The sequence below is a fragment of the Aristolochia californica genome, unplaced genomic scaffold (genome assembly GCF_029961685.1).
Source record: "Aristolochia californica isolate CCGP_79_NKW_82.1479 unplaced genomic scaffold, dmAriCali1.0.hap1 SCAF_5, whole genome shotgun sequence".
Classification (NCBI taxonomy): domain Eukaryota; kingdom Viridiplantae; phylum Streptophyta; class Magnoliopsida; order Piperales; family Aristolochiaceae; genus Aristolochia; species Aristolochia californica.
The window spans coordinates 4,701,340-4,702,872 of NW_027182214.1; the positions used below are offsets into that span (position 1 = coordinate 4,701,340).

A 1,533-nucleotide genomic window follows, 5' to 3' on the forward strand; every position below is an offset into this window, starting at 1 on the left:
GGCAGTTTGACCTATGGCATCGGTAATGCGTAAAAAAACTCTTTCTGAAAATGGCCAAATATTAAAAAAATTGGTCTGTGAACACAGAGAGATCAATTTTAGGGCTGTTTTCGTCTCGAAGCAGTTGAGCTCCTCCGACAATTTCTCCAATAAAAATCTCTCTCCCCCTTAACCGGCCAAGTTGACTCCCTTGCCTCCTTGCCTCCTCCTCCATGCTGTCGTTGCCGAAGACGGATACTCATCCTTCGAGCTTGGAGAACCAAGAGCAGGCAACATTAGTTTCGGAAGAAGATCAGGCCTCCAGCCATGTTCGTTCTTACGAGTGCATCTTCTGCAAGAGAGGTTTCTCTAACGCCCAAGCACTCGGAGGACACATGAACATTCACAGAAAAGACCGAGCTAAGCTCAAACAGCCCAACGAAGCACAACTAACTTTGGACATGATGACCAAGAGATTCCCATCCTATAATCCGGCCGTCTCTTCCCATCTTGCACTCCAATCCGTTCATAGCGACGACGGATGTAACTCCTACAACTGGGCATGGTATCCTCGCAGTGAGGAAGAAACCCGCGGTGGGGAGCTCAGACAGCTGCAATTGTTCGACGATTCGCCGCCGGGCGTGATAGAGCGTCAGCCTGTCGAGCAAACTCGGCTCCAGGAGAGGAGGACCTCGGTAGGAGCGGAGTTAGACCTGGAGCTTCGTCTTGGCCCTGAGCCATAGGGCACCTCCTGGGTGTTTCCGTTTGGCTGAGCTTTGATGCTCTCCTCTTCAAAAGGTTCACCACCTCTTTCCCTTCCTAAATGATGATAAATATCTGCTTGGTTGAACTGTGGGAATAAGATCGATGATGCAGGTGTGTTCTTTGATAGCTTAACCGCCATTATTTAGCTAAGGAACGTTTCTTGTTCTTATATATTACCAGTATATGTTTCTAACACTTCTCATTGTCGGAAACTATGTGTTGGTTCAGTTGATTAATCCAGCTTATATATAGCTCAAATTTCTAAACCAGTTGTTCTTCCCACTTCAATACATCTCTTCTTCCTTTGCGCAGAAATTGAATTCAGTTTAGAACGACTGTGAGGGTTGATTCGATCGATCATTCAAAATCGTTTATGACAGCATTAGATAAGTTGAATTGACAGCATAAACTGAAGGCTATACATAGTAGGCATTGCACTTGGTAGGTGGTTCAGCAAACAACCCATGTGCTAATTTCATGTTCCTTTTCATTATCGAGTGCACTGTGGCTCTCAAACCCTTTCAATATCACGTTTGCATTAGAACTCACAAATGAGGAAGTAACAGATGCTCTAGTATTAGGTGCTGCTAGGGGCTTACTCTCATGCCTGTTCTTAATGGTATTTGCTATTCTCGGAGAAGAGGCTTCTCTATATACAAACTGGTTGATCATATATAGCCACCAGTAAAACAATCTTGAAAACCATTTTAATCTCCTTCAAGGCAAAGGTAGCCTTCTATAGCACAGTAAGTATTAGTCTAACATCACAGAAACCACAGAGAGAGAGAG

The 1,533-nt window shown here is 44.6% G+C and overlaps 1 protein-coding gene across 1 annotated transcript; it reads left to right on the forward strand.

The window, feature by feature from the left end:
• The first annotated feature begins 212 nt into the window (after window positions 1–212).
• Window positions 213–722, forward strand: LOC137965120 (zinc finger protein 5-like). Its single transcript, XM_068811520.1, has one exon. It carries the CDS (start codon window positions 213–215, stop codon window positions 720–722), a length of 510 nt encoding a protein of 169 aa, XP_068667621.1.
• The last annotated feature ends 811 nt before the right edge of the window (window positions 723–1,533 follow it).

What these genes read in the sequence shown, in the direction of transcription:
- LOC137965120 (XM_068811520.1), top strand. Translation starts at nt 213, where the DNA reads ATGCTGTCGTTGCCGAAGACGGATACTCATCCTTCGAGCTTGGAGAAC.